This window comes from Bidens hawaiensis, unplaced genomic scaffold, assembly GCF_021521415.1.
Source record: "Bidens hawaiensis isolate Kalapana, Puna unplaced genomic scaffold, B.hawaiensis_p1.1 tig00020641_1, whole genome shotgun sequence".
Taxonomy (NCBI): Eukaryota; Viridiplantae; Streptophyta; class Magnoliopsida; order Asterales; family Asteraceae; genus Bidens; species Bidens hawaiensis.
This window is the reverse complement of record NW_027493156.1, coordinates 39,664-60,398: the sequence shown is the minus strand read 5'-3', so window position 1 is coordinate 60,398 and position 20,735 is coordinate 39,664. Positions and strand designations below refer to the sequence as shown.

General features: G+C 35.5%; 1 protein-coding gene across 1 annotated transcript; it reads right to left on the bottom strand.

Moving 5' to 3' along the window:
- Window positions 1-1,929: 1,929 nt before the first annotated feature.
- On the bottom strand, window positions 1,930-2,355 carry LOC143561210 (uncharacterized). The gene has a single exon (XM_077049338.1). It carries the CDS (start codon window positions 2,353-2,355, stop codon window positions 1,930-1,932), a length of 426 nt encoding a protein of 141 aa, XP_076905453.1.
- Between the last annotated feature and the right edge of the window lie 18,380 nt (window positions 2,356-20,735).

The window sequence follows — 20,735 nt, the reverse complement described above, 5'->3', positions numbered from 1 at the left end:
CATGTAATGTGCACATAGCCACATTTCATACAATCCTATGACTAAGTCTAACTTTGACCACTTTTAATACTTCACAAGTAAGAATAAACATTTAGCCATATAGTTCCAAGTTGACCAATAATGTCAAAATACAACTTACTATCACCATTCTAGTACAAACTACCATTATCTTTACTAGACAATATGCTGATCAATCTTAACAAGTTTTAAGTCATCAAAACTGATTTTTCCAACCAACCAAAATATGTAAACAAATTACCAAACAATTCCCACAAACACCTTCATGTATTAGGTACAACATAAATTTTTCTTAAAATTTTCAATACTCAAAAACATACAGAAAATTCACACACTATAACAACCTATTTTCAATCTCCTTATTAACACAACAAAATACAAATATTTGTCAAAAATTCCATATATCTTCAATTGATGCAAAACCAATTGGATCGGATTCCTAGTTCAATCTATGACATTTCAGGAGTGGAAACAGATCATTATCTATTTTCAATCTCAAGTTATACAATTTACAACATAGCTCATAAAATTTCTCTTTTAATCAGGATTGCAACCCGATTTCGTAAATTAATAAAAAGCAGACAAAAAAGTCTAAAAATTATGATTTCTGACTTTTTGAAAACTAGTTCTCAAATTAATTAACCGTAGTATCAAAAATCAATCAAGAATACCATCTTATCAACAAGTTATACATCTAACAATCTAAATCAACAAATCTGTCAGCAAGCAGATATAAACCAAAACTTACAAAAATCATGATTCTTATATCATTATGATCCTAAATCATCAAGGAATCATTTTCTATAATCAAATCTTATGTCTTTCATTATTATACTGATTTATAAAATAACATTTAGATACAAAAGTTTTCCATCCTTTCTTTTATAACATGACACAAAACTTCTTTTAACAATCAACCTTGATAATCCTTGGTTCATTTTCACAAATCCGATTATTTGGATACCAGTTTTCATGTGTATAAGATCATAAAATGAAGAATACATAAGGTAAATATAAATTACGTATGGTTACCTAGTGTTTAATCCAAGAACCCAATACTCTTGCATCCAAAATCACCAAACTTCTTATGATCTTAAGAGTGTTTTTGGAAAATGAAAATGTGTGTGTGTGTGTGTGTTGTGAAGTGGACGGCCAAGGAAAGGAAAAGAAAAGGTATAACCTCCATTGTTATTTACTCCATCATTAAGTAGTAATTAACTAATTCCAACGTTAGGTTATTTCATTTTTATTTAAGCGTGACATGTTACAATTTTTAAAAGCATTTCCTAAGTAATTCTTTAACCTAAGGTTTAATAGTTCATTTAGTTAACTTTCATGTAACACATCATATGTTGTATCATTTTAATTATCCAACTTTCTTGCAATATCATGTAAGCATATAACAAATAATCATGTAACACATTAAGCATGTAACACAATTATATCTATCATATATAATACATGTAACATATCATGTTTATTATAACACGTGTGACAAGTTTATTATTCTAGTTACCAACAACTAGTTACTCTTACTTAGGTGACCAACGACACGACTGACTCAATGTATGCATACATGATACTACATGCATGAGAGTTCATTAACGTAGTTAACATAACTAACTGGGTTTAGTTAACAAAGTTAACCTGAAAATTGGCAGTTGTCACATCATCCCCTTGTTAAAAATATTTTCATCCCGAAAATTGTATAATGTCGCTAAAAGGCTGGAAAGGAAAGAGAGGAAAATAAAAAAAAATTCAGATTGTCACATCAACCCCTTGTTAAAATAAATTTCGTTTCGAAATTTAGATCGTACCTAAGGTTTATCGTTGGGTTTGAATAGGTGATAATACTTTTTTTTTCATCTTATCCTCGCGCTCCCACGTTAACTCTGGTCCACGTCTTGTGTTCTAACGAACACGAACAATCGGTGTTTTGTTATGTCTTCGGGTTTTTACTTCCCTAACCATAATCTCAACAGGATCCTCTGCGAAGTGTAACTTTTTATCAACCTCTAATTCCTCTAAAGGAACTATGAGAGTTTCTTCTGCCAAACACTTCTTAAGGTTCGGCACATGGAAAACGTTGTGTACTCCACTGAGTTGTTCTGGTAATTCAAATTTATATGCCACGTGGCCAATTCGTTTAATAATTTCGAACGGTCCTACATAGCGCGGATTTAGTTTTCCATGTTTCCCAAAACGGATAACACATTTCCAAGGTGATACTTTCAAAAGTACTCTGTCTCCAACTTCAAATTCTAGAGGTTTCCTACATTTATCAGCGTACCTCTTTTGACGATCCCGGGCTGTTTTCATACGATTTGTGATTTCCATAATTTATTCATTCGTTCCGTGGACTATCTCAGGTCCAGTTAGATGGCTTTCACCAACTCCTGCCCAACAGAGTGGTGATCGACATTTTTGTCCATACAGAGCTTCGAAAGGTGCTGCTTTTATACTCGTGTAATACCTATTATTATAGGAAAACTCAACTAAAGGTAAGTGAGTTTTCCAATTCTTACCAAAATTGATGACGCAGGCTCTAAGCATATCTTCCAAAGTCTGTATCGTTCGTTCACTCTGACCATCAGTCTGTGGATGGTAAGTTGTACTCATATCTAGGCGTGTACCCAACGCCTTTTGTAATGACTGCCAGAAATTTGAAGTAAATCGAGCATCTCGGTCCGATATAATCGAAATTGGTACCCCAAGGCGGGCGACAATTTCCCTAATATAAATCCGAGCTAATCTATCCATCTTATCAGACTCGCGAATGGTTAGAAAATGTGCTGATTTTGTCAGACGATCTACAATTAGCCAAATGGTATCATATCCATTAGGAGTCTTAGGTAATTTGGTTATGAAATCCATACAGATCTGTTCCCATTTACCTATAGGGATTACTGGTTGCTGAAGCAAACCAGATGGTTTCCAATACTCAACCTTTACCTTAGCACATGTCAAGCATTTTGCTACATAGTTAGCAATTTCTTCTTTCATACCAGGCCACCGGTAAAGTTCTCGTAAATCCTGGTACATCTTATCTGAACCTGGGTGCACAGAATACCGAGATTTGTGTGCCTCGTCCATGACCAATTCACGCAAATTCCCATAACAAGGTACCCAAATCCGCATGTTGTAATACTGAATTCCATCGGATTTGTAAGTCCCGAATCTGGATCACTACAATTATGATATCAATAAACAAGTATTGGTGCGGAATACCAACACTTGGTGAATCAAGAACAAAAGTAAACACAAGAACGTAACAACGGGATTGCTTCAAAACACACGTATTATTAATATACGTCGGGTGCTTAAGCACTTACAATACTCACGCGTCTAGTAACTCTAAGACGATCAAAACACCAATGAACGAACAACCTAACCCTATAGAATACATGCACTATATTTAGGGAACCAAAACACCTAAGCCAAAACGAACCAAAAGCCCACCGAGATCTCTTAAGAGATCTCGGCTTACACAATAAACCTGTGACCCAAGCCCACATACATGCTAAACCCAAAGACAATTAGACTAAGTAAAAACCATCCAAAACTAGGCCCAACAATCCCCCCCTTGGTTTGTAGCTTGGTCTTTAATCATGCTTCATGTAGTCAATATCAGCATCTTTCAACGCGCCCGCCCAAAACTTGCATCTGATAATGGAAGCGACCATACCAGTGAATTCTTTAGCAGCCGTTTCAAAGATTGGATCAACGATTATCTGAAACGTACCGAGAGTCTTAATATCCCTTTCTCCAAACTTCAACAAATCTCTTAGCTCAACAAATCTATATTGCCTTTTACCATCTTGTAATTTAACGACCACGGTGGCAGTTACACTGTCATCCATCCAGAACTTCATGTTGTCTAAGGTGCCATCTGGAATTGTATCAGGTACAGGAATGTGAGTGGCCTTGTTAGTAGCAGGCCACATAACCTTTACCATTGTCTTCCCTGTCTTTGGTTCATTGACACCCTTAGCTTTCTTCAAAATAGATTCATCAGTTGTCATATTAGGAAAGCCTCTATCAACTTGACTTCTCAAAAAGTTCCAAAATCTGTACCACGCTTATCATTGGTTGGGTTGTTAAAAAGAGAACTTATTAAGTCACTTAGATCTACTTTAGTCCAGGAAGCGAAATCTTTTATCTTCTTGTAATACTTGGTGGTCCCGGTCTTCCTCCTAACCCACCACATATTCTTTTTCAGCATCGAAGCCACATGATACAACTCCAGAACGATCACCATATTTGTCTGAGAAGCCTTTTAGGAAAGTGACAATGAATCTTTCTGGATGATCTGATGATTGGACATTTTGATTTGAGTTCTTCATCACCAACAACCTTTTCTGAATTCTATCGGACTTTTCTTTGGAGATTGGTGGTGCATCCATATATTGTTTCAGTGTCTCAGACTCATCAATGTTCTCTACAGGACGAGTAGTAGAGTTGCCACCTTGATCAACGTTGGGCGTTTTAGAGGCCACATCATCACTACCTTTAAACTCATCTCCAAACTTCTGAAACATTTTTTGTTGGAGGTCAAGATACAAAGCAGTTAATTCTCCCATGTTGGACTATAGTTCTTTAATCTTGGTATCTTTATCAGAGTTGCCTGCTTCCAGCTCTTAAATACGAACATCTTTAACAACTGAATCTTATTTGAGCTCAAAAACTCGACATTGGAGTGCTTGCACATCAACCGGAGCATCTTCTAACACAATGTCCTTGCCTTTATTCTGTATAAATGTTTCTTGAATGGCAAGAATTTGGGCAACTTTATTAGAAACACCTGAACTTGACTGACCTTTTTTTTCTGGGCCTGATGAACTGGAGGGAGCAACATTGATCAGCCCATCAGCCTCACCGGTGTGAGGAATATCTGACTCAAAATCAAAATTACGAACAAAGTCATTAAATGCTTGATCTTGAATCAGTGTCTCAGTAGTGAGTGCACTTGGTTCAACATGGGTTTCTGGAGCTTGAAATTCTGGTTGGTGAGTGTCAGGTCCCACTTATGATGGTCGATTCGGCTCGGATCTTAATCAATCTTGTCATAACTCACACAAAATTAATCGTGTTGACAAGAGAGTTAATGACGGGTTACTATATTTAGAAAGATGACCGTTTGTTAAAGGCGGAATCAATAACAAACATACAGTTGCAATGAATGTTCAAAGATAGAAGACACACACAGGATTCACCCAAAAGATTTCCATTTATATAATGTTAGTCATACAAAAGGAGTAATCGATTTACGGTTTATAAGGAATCCTAGGACAGTCGTCACACACAAAAATATTCTCAATTAATGTGTCGTATGTATTCTGTCTGTCTCCTCTTTCTGTGTGTCTTTGGCGGCGTGCCCTAAATATTCTATTTATAGGCCTGCCAACCTAAGACAGCTGTCATTCCTTCTAGAAACCCTATCCGATAATACATATTCAAAAATAAAACTAAGTGTAAAACAAGTCTTCCGGGTAGGCTTTTCATTAATCTTCAGTCTCCGAGTACGCAGTGTACTCGGCCTTCCTTCATACTTTGTAAACATAGAAGTGTACTCGGAATCAGTTTCCGGGTAGACTTTACTTAAAGAATATTTTACCAAGTAAAATATTCACCGAGTAGACTTCAATCTTCTTGGACTTATCAAACATTGCCCGACAAATCCTTACGAGCAACCTTGTTCTTCTATGGTCCTGTTCGGCTCATTGTCAGTTGAACAACTTGTTGATAAGGCGTACTCGGGAGTACATACCTTACTTGAGCAGAACCTTACTCGAAATAACTTAGAGATATTCTATTAACTCATCAAGTATACTCGGACCATAATTATTAAAGAATACCTTGCCCGGTCTTCCAATTACTTGGCTTCTTGGACTTGGTTGACCATACCTTACTCGGAAGAGCAAAATACTTGGTCTTGAAGAACAACCCTGCTTGACAAAGTGAACATTGCTCGGATATGCCAAATCAATGATCCTTACTCGGGAAATCACTAAAAAGCATACCTTGCTCGGATATCCACATAAGAAGACTATTTGAAGTAAACCTTGCTCGGAAGGTAAAATCTCGTACTCGGCTAAGTAAAAGCTTACTCGAAGGCCCAAGGTGTGCTCGGATTCAATACTTAGCAGTTTCTAAGGAGGTTGAGAAGATTCCAATCTTCCATATTCCTTGTTTAGGTCAAATCTCCTCATTTGGGTCAAATTCTTGACCCAACAATCTCCCCCTAGATTGGAACACCTCAGCTGACCAAAAACACTCTATGGTTACTTACACTTAGCAAAATACACATCAAATTAAAAGTCAAATTTCATAATCAAATTACATAAGCAAAAGTTGTCCGAAGACATTACATAGCAAAGCCTAATCTATCTATTTTGTCTTCTTCTTTCGTTGTAGGCTGCTTGTCTTCTCAGCTGGATTACAGATGCAGCTCTTTCTCTGAAGATATTGAGCACTTGTTAGTGAGTGTGTCCTTCTGGTATCACCAAGTTTCTTATATCTGTAAGATTATCATTGTGTAAGCATGTCAGATCTGCATCCTTTTTGATTGTCCCCAAAGCTTTTCCATCGGAGTTCCTCAGCACATAGTAACCAGTGTCTTCTTTGTATTCCACTTCAGTAATGACACCGTTCTTCTGCACTGTATAGTTTGGCCTTCTCATTCTTCTTCCCAAGGTTATACACGTATCCATGTTGGACAGTGGATTCTGATCTCGGACACTTATCTAGTAGTTCAGTTCAGCCCTGTCCATTTTCTTCAGCTTTTCTGACCTTTTTGATCTGCGAAGTTGAATCATTCTCCAACTTCTTTTTTCTTTTAAAAACTTGAATCCCTTATCAGCTTCTTCATGTAGATACTTTGACAAGTCATTCATCTGTCTTCCTGCTGATCTGTCCCTGTTTCTGTAGTCATACAAGTGAAGTGTGGCCATTCTTCCTAATTGATCTTCATTATACTCACGGAAGTCACTTCTGACCACAATTTCTTTTAATGGCTTGCTCTCCATAATCACTTTAAGGGAATCAGTGACTGAATCATAATACAGCTCTCTGGGTAGATCCACATCAGATTGTGGTCTTGTTCTATGTTGTACTGAGCTGCTTGATTCTCCTCTTTCTCCTTGTCCTCTTCCTCTAGGAAATCTTTGATGGAATGGAGGTCTGAATGGAATTGATTTCTTGGGCTTTTGAGGTCCCAAGTTGAATGTCTTCACATATATAGCTTCCACCATCTCAGTAGGAAGGTTGGCTATCTCCACAATGTCATTTCCTGCTGCCTCCAGTTCAATTAACATTTTTATCATTCCTGGAGTTCTTGCCAGTCCAGCAGGTACAAATCTGCCATCAGCATAATATCTTGGATTCTCTCCTTCTCTCATGGCCTTTTCCCACTCATCCTTCTGAAGATAGAAGAGAATCTTCAAATCCTCTTTCTCTAACACATTAAAGTCTTCTTCAGTCATCCCTTTCTTGTTTATCATTATGTTCCTTAGGATGTTTATCATTTCCTCATTCTCCCAAGGCATGAATGGTTCATTTTCTGGTTCAGGTTTTACATCTTCTTGAACAATATGGATTTCAACATGTTTGACTTTCTCCTTTTCTTTTTCCCTTATTGTCTGAATTCTTCTTTTCTTCCTTGGTGGCTCAATAGTTGTTTCAGCTTGAACTGTGCTTTCAGCTTGGACCCTTGTAGATTTTTCTTTTCTTTTCCTTCTGTTATACTGATCCACAACTGTCTTTTTATCCAAGTTCTTCACAATTTCAGGCTTCATGCCTTTCTCCAACAAATATCCACACATACCATTGAATTTTCTTTTCAGCTCTTCTAACTCAATTTCCTCATTTTCTCTAACACATATTTCCACAACTTTCTCTCTTTCGCTAATGTATAAATCTTGTAGTTCATCAAAAGAGAAATGTGCCAAATCTTTCTCAGAGTAACCATGTCTTCTCAAATAATCTTTGTATTTCTTGGCATCTTTGTTCTTTTGTTCCATCAGCCTTTTGGCTTCCAACATACTCAGCTTAATGTTTGCCCTGTGTACATCAGTCATTTCAACTTGTGGGGACATAACATTAGCTGTTGTTCAAATTTTCCCTTCATCATCCTCAGGTTTATCATTATTGTCATCATCAGAGTTCTCAGAGTCATCCTTTTCTGTTAGCTCATTCATAGCATCTATCTTTGGTTCATCAGGAGCTGGATGATCTTCTTCATCTCTAGTTGTTACATCAGGGACACCTTATATATGTTCACCAGGTGTTAGACTTTGCAAAGGTGTAGCCCTGATAGGACTTTGTTCAGATGTTCTTTTGCTTCTCTCATAAGTCTTTTCAAATCTTCTTTCTGGCCAGTTACCAGTAGGGTTCTTTCTTAAATCCTCTTTCACTTGTTCAGCCCATTTCTTGGCAGCCATCGATGCAATTGACTCACCTATTTCCTCTTCAGGAATCATACCCGTATTCACATTGGCTGGTTTATCAGTTTCATATGTTTGACTTTGGGATTGAAACATGCTTACTACCAAAGCCAGAGAGTTGTCCACTTCCACAACCCTGCTCATTTTGATCAGTTCTTCTATCACTTCTTATTCAGTCTCATCTTCAGTCAGTTCTTTTTCAATGTTGGCTTGTCTGATCAGATTTTCTTGCTCTGCTCTTTCTTCTGGAGTCAGTGATAGGGCTATTTTCTCACTCTCCAAAGTTTCTTTGATTATTCTTTCTTGCTCTTCAAGAGCAGCAGCAGCAGCATCATCTTTAAAAGTTACATCTTTTTCAACATACACAACCGGTTCTTCCTCTGTTGCTATCCCTTTACCTTTTTCTTTTCTCTTTCTCAACTGCTCTTCATCTTCTTCTTCATCAGAAGTTTCATACTCATCAATCTCTTTGAACAGTTGATCTAATTCAGAATCATGTTCTACCCTCTTGGAACTAGCCTCTTGATCATCTTCAGGCTCAGTGTTTACCAGTTCCTCAGTAGTGGCATTCACATTTGAATTCTCCACACTCATTTCCTCATCCACAATCTCAGTCAATTCTTCTGTTAACATATTCTCATCATCTTTTGACTTTTCATTTTCATTATCATTGGTTTCCTCTCCACTCACTTCTACTTCATTTTCATCACTATCATCATAATCATTCATGATCATCTTCAAACCATCAACATTTTCAACACCTACAGCATCAGTCATAACCACATCATTATCATCTATATTCTCCCCCTGTTTTGGGGCAGATGAGGTCTTCTCAACCTCCTGCATCAGGGTTTGAATTTTCATTTCAGCATCAGCTAACTTTCTCAATAACATTTCATTTTCACTAGTTATCTCTTCATTCTTTCTTCTCAACTCAACATTCTCATCCCTAACCTCCTCAACTTGTCTTTTCAACTCATCATTTTCCAACATCAACTCAACATTTCTTTGGAACATATCAACATGTGGACTTGTAGGGTTTGATGTAGTAAATGGTTCAAAATCAGGTTGGTTGGTGGTAGATGTTTGTGGTGTTGGTGATTGATGTGTGTATTGATGTGTGGATGTTTCTGGTTGGTCTAGGGTAAGGGTTTGAAGTGGTGTTTGATGTGGTGAGGTCTGTGGTGGTGAGTGTGGTTGTATTCGAATTGGTTGTTCAGGTTCTTCTCTTTGCTCCCCCTGTTCAGGTGCCATAATCCCCATCTCCAAACCATCTCCACCTTCATTGCCATCAACATCATCATCAGAGTCTCCTTCAGCACTATCATCATCACCCCCTTTTTCCTCCTCTGAGCTTAGCTCAGGCACAGGCATTATAGCCAAATCATGGTTTAACAACCAAGGTAAGATCTCAAACGGAACATTTGCATTAAAGTTATTTGAGACACCAGGATTTTTTATTCTCTTGTAAGCATCAGGATCTTGCAGTTTATGTGTGACTCCAATTGTTGGTAAATCTTGTAATGTGCTGTTGAATATGATCTACAGGAATCTTGGGTACTGCAAAAATCTTTTTCTTTCTAGTTTCTTCAGATTCCCCACTAACCCCTCAAAAATCATCTTGGAAAAGTTAAAGGGCAGATCAAAGATTGTTCCAACTGTGGCATTTGCTAGATCATGACTCATCAGAGTCCATGATCCCTTCCTCGGAGCAAATCCATGAATAATATGATGAATATGAAATCTGTATAGCATCGGAAACAGACCCTTCTGAAACTGTCCTTCATGGACATTTCCCTGATACACCATCGTTTCTTTAAAATTCTTAAATAAGTGCTTTGTATTGAAGTTTATGTGATTGTGATCATCGTCATTCAGTCTCAAACACCTTCTGATCATCCTTTCAGTGATCTGAATCTCCTGTCTGGCCACGGTTGCTTCTATTCGTTTTCCATTCACATCTTCAACGAGCTCTGCTGATCTCCAGAAATCCGAGGAGAGATTTCTGTAAATAATTGGGCTTTCAGTGAGTGCAAAGCTGATGTTTGACCGTGCCATCCATAATATCATTCGAGCCATAGGATCATTCTCTGGTGTCACTTGTAGTAACGCTCACATGTTGTGCTTTGGCTCAAAAACATACTTTGGTTCGTTTTCTACCATATCTGTAATACATAAACAAACACATTCAAAGTGAAATTAGACATAAAGTTTAATACTTTAGATAATTTCAAGTTATAAAAATGAAGAAGAAAGAAAGAAATCTTCATGAACCTGTTCTTCGACAAATTAATAACCTAAACACATAAACAGAGTGTCAGTACTCAAATACATAATCAAGTCACATTACAATCTACTCGTGATCGGAAAACATAATTTTTAATGCTTACCGAGTCGGAATTATGAAGCTGATAAAAATTAGGGTTTGGATTAATGTTGAATTTGATAAGTCGGTTATGTTTCTTAGTGCGTGAGAATTTGTAGTGGAAGGAGAGAGAGAGAGGGAAATAATGTTGAAAAATTTTCTTAAGTCCCTCTTTTATACCTTTTTGAAAGTGGGTTTAAAATGCTTTTTGTCATTTTGTGAATTATTAGCTGTCACCCAGTAACATTATCCACTTGATATATTAAAAACATTTAATTTCATTTAAGATCATAAGACCTTATTCGAAAGCTTAATATATCCAAAGTGTACTTGGTCTACTTCCACTAACAAACCTTACTCGGTCAAACTTTACTCGCTCAAATTTTCAATTTGGAATATACAAAGTTTGCCCGAATTCTTTTATTTTCAAACCATGCTCGATCAAGTAAATTAATTTAAAGTTAAGACATAATGAAGAAACCTTACCCGAAATACTTGATATCTTAGAGAAATTAATCACAGGGCAAATAATCAAATATAGTTAATATAGTTATCAAATAAACATTCTTACTAAGAATCAATTAAGATCCTCACAAAGATTTCTCAAATTCAAATTAAAACTTATTTAGCATGAACCCTAATAAGAATCATAATCAATTTGATCATACTAACTAACATATTCAATCAACGCATTCATTCAAGTATGCTTGTATACATAGTGTGCTCGAGCACTCTTTCAAATGAATAGTGTGCTCGGACAACAATCTTATGTAAAGTATACCCAAATAACTTTCATATAGTACAAAGTGTGTTCGAAAAGAAATTCTAGCAGACAGTGTACTCGGAAAGTTAAAGTTTGAAATTACCAAGTATATTGAAGGAACACAAGTGTATCCGAAACATAAAGTGTGCTCGGAAAACAAAGTTTGCCCGAAAACACTTGTAATTTCAAAGAAATCATAAACACACATATCACAGAGCATGCTCAGAATGAAATTAAACACACAAACATTTAAGTGTGCTATAGACTAAAATTTCGTAGAGCTTGCTTGAAAATCCTAAGTTAGCACTAAGCTCGCTAGGATAAACACATTCAATCATCAGGTATTCCCTTGCTCAAGGAAACTCAACATTTCAAACCATACCCGAAAAATGACAAACTTAAACAGTAACATCAAAGCGTGCCCGGAAAGATTAATAAGTCTTTCCTAACAACATATTCACACAAAGCTTACTCGGTGTACTCACTTAAGTTCACAAAGTTTGCTTGGAAACACAATCAGCAATAACATGCATAGCTTACTCGAAACTAGCATATAACATGCATAGCTTGCTCGAATCAAGAATTCCTTGTTAAAAGATAGCTATATTTCAACACATAATCATCTCAAGACTTCAAGCTTACTCGGGAAAATGAGTGCAACAGTGTACTCTACCCGAAAAGTGTAAATACTTCAAAGCATGCTCGAAAATCATAAAGTTAGTCAGAGATGACTAAGCTTACTCGGAAAGTTTGAAAATTATCAAACCTTACCCGAAACAACATATTCACACATAAACAAGTCAAAAATGACTGATCTTACTTGTAAAGTTTGAGAATTTTCAAACCTTACCCGAAACAACATATTCACACATAAACAAGTCAAACATGACTAATCTTACTCGGAAAGTTTGAGAATTTTCAAACCTTACCCGAAACAACATATTCACACATAATCAACTGTTTTGTACTCGGAAAGGTTATAATTTATTAACCTTACCCGAAAATGCATATTCAAACAGTTTGTGTTCGAGAAGGTTATAAAGCATCAAACCTTACTCGAACTTACATATTCACACATAATCAACTGTTTTGTACTCGGAAAGGTTATAATTCATTAACCTTACCCGAAAATACATATTCAAACAGTTTGTGCTCGATAAGGTTATAAAGCATCAAACCTTACTCGAACTTACATATTCAACCTATTTTAGACAAAATGCAACACTTTTTGACTTAAACCACTTGTCAAAGACATTTCTAAGTTATGTATCATTTCAGAACATAGTTTAAGAGCAAATGGTGCATTTAGAGATAAAATTTCAGTTATAATTCATTTCAAAACAATATCTTAATTAAACTGAAAAGATCTCAGGAATGGAATCATATTGACTAAGTAGCTATCTCATTACTTCACTCTCAGCATTATTATGACAACATAGATAGTTTAACAGCATGTATAAACTTGGCATGATTTTCATTTCTTTAGTGATATGATTAAAGTTCAATTTGAGCATAATGCAATAATGGTCAACACTGTGCTATAATGCCTCATATCTCTTCTCAAAGCTTATTTGGCTTTCCCCAGATCACCCCAATTTGACTCCAACCTCCTGTATTTGGTCAAAAATAGTTTTTTTTTTTGTATGACAGAACTTATTGTATTTTTGTATTTTTAGGTTCAAACATATATAGAGGTTGAACGTTGGACTTACAGTTAGCAACATGCCTTTCATTCAAGATGAGACAGATTTTGCCAGCATCTTTGTAGTTCTTGTTGTAACCCTCTTGTTTGATAAAATATTTAAAACACTTATCAAATTTTGGTGATTTATTCATTCTTCCCCTTGTTTTTGATATTTTCACAAATTTTCAGCATGTTCTTTGTCATATTTAAAAATGTTTCACTTTGGTTGACCAAATAGCAACAGGCTCGCGTATGACTGGGTAATCACTTTTCTGCCGTATCATTCGGAGAGATCTATCTTGAGACATGCAAAACAACTATGCATCTCCACATAAAGATTAGCATATTCATTATGTTTATATCACCTTAGATTTTACATCATCATGGGAAAGCAACCATACATGTCAATGACTATACTAAGGTCTTTTTAGCCTATTAATTCCATATGATCAGCTATGTAGTCAATGTACTATCATTTCCCAATAAATACAGTTTAATATTTAATCACCCCAATATCTCTTTCTTATCAGGTTAATGGCTATCCTGTTTTGACCAAAAGTGGTCAACAGGACCAAACATACATGTGAATATATGTCCTGTCAAAGTCAGAGTTATTGACATAGTTTTAAGTGAAGAAATAAGAAACAAGTCATAATTGCCCCAAATGCATTCAGTTTTCAGGTCAATGGCTATCCTTTGAATCTATAGAGGTTTAAGGACCAAACATACACAAGTGCATGTCCTTCCAACTGGGCAAATGACATAATTTTCAGCAAAAATAACTACTTGAGACATTTCCTTTTTAAAAAAATCCTTCTTTTAAGCTTCTTGAATGCTTGAACTGAATAATCTTATCATATCTCTACACCATTAATCAACTTGCTCATGTTTTGACCAAAATATAGTATTTATGCAAAATTCATTATTAATTTCATTGAATCACTTAATTTTGACATAAAACACATTTTGACACAAACAGTTGCATCACACACTCAAATCTTAATCATTCTTAACATCATCAAGAAAAACAGACTGTACTCTCATTCAATGTCTATCATATCTTAACAACTTCAGAAGATCAGATTAAGAACATATTCAAGTAACCATAAACATTGATTACTCATGACATCACATAAGCATTTAATTTCACCTAAACAGATCAAACTGCTTATCATAACATCAGATCAGTTAACATGATAGTCAAGAATTACCATCAATTTCAAGCAAATTGCACAGATAGTTACTTAAGCACCTATCAGTTAACATCAAAATAGTGACATAATCAAAACATATTCAATCAACATTTAGTTGAAACATAATCAATATGTGTTATCTCTAATAAAATCATCAGTTATCACAGAGAGACACACATAGAAACAGTTAATTCACATAACATTTAACATACTCAGTAACAAATTTAGTAACATACTCAGTAACATATTCAGTAACATATTCAGCAACATACTCAGTAACATTCAACATGTTTGACCTCTTCTAAAATATTCAAGTAGCACATAGAGGCACCCAACTAAGCACACATCCTTAATCAGATTTCACCAGAGTTGATCATCCCCAGGGCTTTCAAAAGAAAGTTGAATGTGGTTCTATCAAGTGGTTTGGTGAATAAGTCAGCCAAATTATCACTTGTATCAACTCTTTGCATTTCAATCAGACCTTTTTCACTGCAATCCCTGATGAAGTGATGTCTGATCTCAATGTGCTTAGTCTTAGAATGTTGCACAGGATTCTTAACAGTAAAATATGCAGCAGTATTATCAATCATAATAGGGGTGTTTAGAAAATTCAAACCGTAGTGCAGCATCTGATTTTGAATCCAGAGAACTTGTGCACAACAGGCAGATGCAGCAACATATTCAGCTTCTGCAGTGGAGATTGATACTGTAGTCTGTTTCTTGCATTGCCATGACACTAGCCTTTCTCCCAAAAACTGGCATCCACCTGATGTTGACTTTCTACTCATATTGCATCCAACATAATCACTGTCTGTATATGCAATCAGATCAAAGGATTGGTTCTTCGGATACCAAATCCCTAAGTCTGGTCTTCCCTTCAAGTATCTGAATATTCTTTTAACAGCATTCATGTGGGAGACTTTTGGATTTGACTGGAACCTAGCACACACACACACAGCAAACATGATATCTGGCCTTGTTGCAGTCAGATACATCAGAGATCCAATCTTGGCTCTGTATTCATGCTCATCAACTGACTCCCCCTTTTCATCAGCTATCATCTTTTCTTTGGTGTCCATTGGAGTTGAAGCAGTCTTGTAATCATGACAGTTGAACTTATTCAAAATGTCCTGCACATACTTAGTTTGGTGAATGAAAATCCCTTCATCCTTTTGTTGAACTTGTAGCTCCAAAAAGAAGTTCATTTCTCCCATGGAACTCATGCTGTACTTGGACTTCATCACCTCTTCAAACTCCAAACACATATTTTCATTTATAGATCCAAAGATGATATCATCAACATAGACTTGTAAAAGCAGCAAATCTGACCCTTTTCGTTTGTAGAAGAGTGTCTTGTCAATGGCTCCCCTTGTTAAACCATTTTCAAGTAAATGAGTTGACAGCTCATCATACCATGCTCTAGGAGCCTGATGCAATCCATAAAGGGCTTTGTTCAACTTATACACCCTGTTTTGATACATGGGATCCTCAAAACCTGGTGGTTGAGCCACATACACTTCTTCATCAATCTTTCCATTTAGGAATGCAGATTTAACATCAAGCTGGAATACTCTTATGTTCTTTGAGGCAGCATACGCAAGGAATATTCTTATGGCTTCCAGTCTTGCAACTGGTACAAACACTTCCTCAAAGTCTATCCCTTCTTCTTGAAGACATCCCAGTGCTACAAGTCTTGCTTTGTTCTTAATCACCAAACCCCTTTCATCCCTTTTGTTTCTGAACACCCATTTGGTTCCAATTGCATATCTGTCATGTGGCTTGTCTACAAGATCCCACACGTGTAGATCTCTAAACTGGGCCAATTCCTCTTGCATAGCCTCTACCCAACTATTGTCTTTTAAGGCTTGAGCAATATTCTTTGGTTCTAATTGGGATAGAAAGCAAGAGTAAAGACAGATGTTTGCTATCTCAGAATGACTCCTTGTTACTCTTTTATGCAAGTCACCAATGATATTTTCAGCAGGATGATTCTTTTCAACAGTAGGAGTTTGTATTATCATATTTGTAGACAAATTTGTGTCAAGATTTGATTCATTAAGTTCAGGTTCTTCAATGATCAAATCAGCTTCTGCATCATGAAACTCTGGTGCTTCATCATTGGTTTGTCCTGAAGTAGATGCACCATTGTTTCCCAGATTCAAGCTTCGAAACAAGTCTTGAAATCTTGCTGTGGAATCATTTTCATCTTCATTTGATTGGTTGCATGTGTCACTCCTATTCTGAACATGATCATTTTGTACATTTGAAATGTCCTGATTGCTTACTTCCTCATCTTGTTCAATGGCATTGCTTGAGGAGCTTTTCACAAAAGTATATTCCTATTCTTTTCTTGCAACCTTTTCCTACAATTCTTCCAAGTCCAGTTCTTTCATCTTAGTCTCTTCAATATGTGTACTGGTCTTGTAGAATGAATCATCAAAGTCTTTAGAATAAATCTTGAGTGACTTTATATCAAACAGCCATGTTGCACCACTGACTGTGTTGAATTGATTTTCATTAAAAATGATGTCAGATGACTCTATCACACTAATGTGATCTTTCACATAAACTCGGTATGCCTTTGAGTGAGTAGAATATCCAACAAAGAAACAATCTAGTTACTTAGTTTGAAACTTTTTCAAATAATCTCTAGTGTTCAAAAGAAAACATTTGCAACCAAAGGACTTGAAAAACTTGATGTAAGGCTTTCTTTTATTGAAAATTTCATATGGAGTCTTGTTATGCCTTTTGTTTACAAGTACCCTATTCTGAACATAACATGCTGTATTGATTGCTTCAGCCCAAAACGTGACAGGCAGATTTGCATCGGTCATCATGGTTCTGGCAGCTTCTATCAAAGTTATGTTTCTTCTTTCTGCCACACCATTTTGTTCAGGAGTTTTAGGAGCTGAGAATTGTTGAAATATTCCTTTCTTTGTGCAGAATTCTTCCATAACTCCATTTTTGAACTCTATACCATTGTCACTTCTCATCATTTTGACTTTCTTATTCAGCTTGTTCTCAATCATTGTAACACAACCCATAATCAACTCAGCAGACTCATCCTTGGTACTTAGGAAATAGACCCAAGTATATCTAGAATAGTCATCAATGATCACCAAACAGTATCTTTTCTTTCCAATACTTGGCACACTCACAGGATCAAAAAGATCCATGTGAAGTAACTCAAGTGGTTGCTCAATTGAGTTGATGAGCTTTGTCCTTGAATCCGGTGTGTGCCTTTTGTCCTTGAATATTCATTGCAACCGTATGTTTGTTATTGATTCCGCCTTTAACAAACGGTCATCTTTCTAAATATAGTAACCCGTCATTAACTCTCTTGTCAACACGATTAATTTTGTGTGAGTTATGACATGATTGATTAAAGATCCGAGCCGAATCGACCCTCACGTGAGGGACCTGACACACACACACACATATATATATGGAGAGGATCATGAGAGAACTTCATTTTATGGAGAGAACTAGAGAACTAATAATGAAGTATTTTTAATTTAATTAAAAAAAAAAATTTTAAATATTTTTCTTTCATCCTTCTTATATTTTGTTATTCTTCACCACAAAAAAAAATAAAAATAAACAAAATTAACGAGTAATGCATATATGCAATACACCGACTTTTTTTATAATGCATATGTGCAATAGTGTTCATTTTGATATTTGAAATAGTGTTGAATAGCATATATATATATAGTTGTTTGTATTGTTTATTTGCAATAGTGTTATATTATATACAAAAATTAAAAAAAAAAATCGATATAGTGCATATGTGCATTAGTGTTGTATTACATATATGAGATAATGTGTTTTGCATACAATTATTAGTGTCGTATTTGCATATATTCAATAATGTGTATTGGATAATGCAATTGTGTTGTATTATATGCAATAAAACACTATTGTATATATGCAATACACCGACAAGTTTTTTTTTTTTTAGTATCAATATCATCTTATTAGAATGAGGAAAGAAAAAAAATCACAAAATAATTTTTTTTAAAATAGTTAAAAATAATTCTTTACTAGTTCTCTAGTTCTCTCTTTAAGATGAGTTCTCTCTAGATCATACCCCTATATATATATATATATACATATATAAATATATATATACAGGGTAAGGAGCCTAAGAGAACTCTTTCCAAATTGAGAACTTTGAGAATAATTTTGGACCACTATAAACACATTGAAAAAAATATTTAAAAATGACATAAAACAAAAAATAACAAAAATTTTTAAAAAGTAAAAAAACCAAAATTCTTATATTTCATTCTGGTTTCGTTAAAAAATAAATATAAAAAACGTCGTATTATATACATATGTATAATTTTATTTAATCTTTAGTTACGTAATATACACATATCTACAATATCATTTATCTTAAATTATATACGTGTGTATAAAAAATCATGTACATGTACATATATGAATATATTATACATATGTGTATATAATTTGCTAAACCGAGTTTTTTTAATATAACCGGCATGTTAAAATAAGAATTTTTGTTTTTTTACTTTTTTCATTTTTGTGTTTTTTTATTTTATGATTTTTTTTTATTTTTGAGTTTTTTGTGGTCCAAAATGGTTCTCATAGTTCTCAATTTCAAAAAAGTTCTCTCATGATCCTGATATCAATTAACTTGAGACGATATATATATATATATAAGGTTAGCGACTTCTAGGAGAAGGCACCTAGTTAGCTTAGCTTTCTATTTAGGGTCTAGTTGGCTAGCCTTGCTCCTTGTTGTTTATGTATATATTTTGTTTGATGTTGCTTTTTGATTCTTATGCTCTATTCTTAGTAGGTTACAGATTCCTTGCTTTTTTGGTAGTTTGCTATCTATATATTTCTAAGTGTCTTTGCTTGTAAGATGTATGTTTACTTTGATTACCTGTATGTAGCTTTATGAGCCGGGGGTCTCTCTGGAAGTAGCCTCTCTATTCTCACGGATAGAGGAAAGACTTGCCTACATCCCACCCTCTCCTGACCCTACCGATAGCGTGCTATGCGGTGGGATATACAGGGTTTGATTGATTGATTGATATATGTGTGTATATATATATATATGGGTGATATTTAAAGAGAAATTTCTTTTAAGAGAGAACTAATAACTAATAAATAATTATTTTTAACTTTTTCTTAAAAAAAATTGATGTTTTTCATATATTCTATGATTTGTATTTCATATTGTTGGTGCATGATGTCAGTAGTTCAGTGTCGAGTGTCTGTACTCGTGTTAGTTAGATTTGAGTTTTGTATGTAAGCGAAGTTACTAACAAGTTCGGTTATATGGGTGAACTTGTTAGACAAGCGAAGTTAGGGACAACTTCGCCTGAACATGCCAGGCGAAGTTGTCGTGTCTATATAAGCCATTTGTATACGGCTTATTCACAATAAGTTAATTAATTAGAGTTTATTCGTGTATTCGAGTCAGAGAGTTTTGTATCAGTGATCATAGTATCACGTGTTTACGGTTGGAATACAACGTGTGTTTGGTTATCGTATCGTGTGTTAGCTCGTATTGTTTTCTATACTCGTAACGTCTTACGTAGGGATTCCGCACCTACGTAGAACGTGATATCTTGTGTAGATCCGGCTGGGAACCTACAATTGGTATCAGAGCTTTTGCTCGATTGTGTGGTTCGGGATTATCACGCGGGTATAGAAATCGTTCCGTTCGACTATTCGCGGGACGAGTTTTCTGAGTTTTTGTGCTATACTCTCCTCCTACAATCATAAACAACCCATAACACCTTCACAAACCTCGAAAAACCCAGAAATCTAATCTGTAGAAAGTTTGTGTTCATCAGGCGAAGTTGCCGTCACTGTTAGTAGGGTTTCGGCGAAAATATAAGGTTAAGCGAAGTTATCCACAACTTCGCCTACCTCTTCAAGTTCGCTTACCTCAAGCGAAGTTACCCACAACTTCGCCTACCTCCCAAGTTCGCTCAACTTAAGCGAAGTTATTATCAAGTTTGCCAATCCGGCGAATTTAAGTAAGTGAGCGAAGTTACAAATTCACGCGAAGTTAAGTTTTAAGCGAAGTTATCCACAACTTCGCCAACAGTGCTGTTTGAAAATAAAATTTTTTATTTTCGGATTTCTTTGAGTTTTGAGAAAAATGTCTTCGATAAACATTACCGAACTGGTAAAGATGGAAGTAGAAGCGGGTTCGGCTACAAAGGCACCTAAGATGCTTAAGAAAACTGATTATGTAGCGTGGAAAGATCGTTTTGAACAATATGTCAAG

Bases quoted from the DNA above. Each gene is read 5' to 3' on its own strand.
- LOC143561210 (XM_077049338.1), bottom strand. From the start codon at position 2,355: ATGGAAATCACAAATCGTATGAAAACAGCCCGGGATCGTCAAAAGAGG.